Source organism: Frankliniella occidentalis, unplaced genomic scaffold (assembly GCF_000697945.3).
Source record: "Frankliniella occidentalis isolate FOCC.00 unplaced genomic scaffold, Focc_3.1 Scaffold175, whole genome shotgun sequence".
In the NCBI taxonomy this organism is placed as follows: domain Eukaryota; kingdom Metazoa; phylum Arthropoda; class Insecta; order Thysanoptera; family Thripidae; genus Frankliniella; species Frankliniella occidentalis.
Window position 1 is genome coordinate 570,514 of NW_026267301.1, and position 518 is coordinate 571,031.

General features: G+C 59.1%; 2 protein-coding genes across 2 annotated transcripts in view; both read right to left on the reverse strand.

Moving 5' to 3' along the window:
* Nucleotides 1-518, reverse strand: part of LOC113215449 (uncharacterized) — a 17,992-nt gene that overhangs the window by 9,300 nt on the left and 8,174 nt on the right. The window lies entirely within an intron of this gene.
* LOC113210619 (uncharacterized) lies at nt 7-512 on the reverse strand. The gene is made up of 2 exons (XM_052271810.1): nt 386-512; nt 7-290 (listed from the first exon to the last, which is right to left on the reverse strand). Exons 1-2 carry the CDS (start codon nt 507-509, stop codon nt 46-48), a joined length of 369 nt encoding a protein of 122 aa, XP_052127770.1. The 5' UTR covers nt 510-512; the 3' UTR covers nt 7-45.

Below are 518 nucleotides of genomic sequence, written 5' to 3' on the forward strand. Positions count from 1 at the left end.
AAAATTAAAAAAATATAGCAATAACGTATGCAAAGATTTGCAAGTCTACTCGAACACCTCGCACTTCTCGACGGGCACAGGCCAGCCTCGGTAGGAGCCAAGAGTCGCGGCCACCTCAGCACACAACGCGCACTCGGACTCGTCTGCGGAGTGCCGCAGGAAAATCTGGCATTCGACCGCCTCCTCGACGACGTGCTCGTTGAAGTGTCGCAGCCCGACGTGGAGCTGTTTGGGTGCCCGGAGCACCAGGTCCCTGAGCGCTGGCACCAGCTCGTCGACGTCCGATGGGACTGCGGGTATACCACATTTTGCCTCAAACTCCACACGGACGACACGGACAAAGCGGGCCCCCACACACACGCCAAAGCATAAACGAACGGCTCACCTTTGAAGACGTATTTCATCCTCCAATCCGGAACTGAGGAACTGTCGTAGCCGGAGATGAGGAGGAGCTCCAGGGCGGGGACGGTGGCCGGGGAGACGTTCCGGAACACCTCGGGCGGGGGCATGTTGTCGCG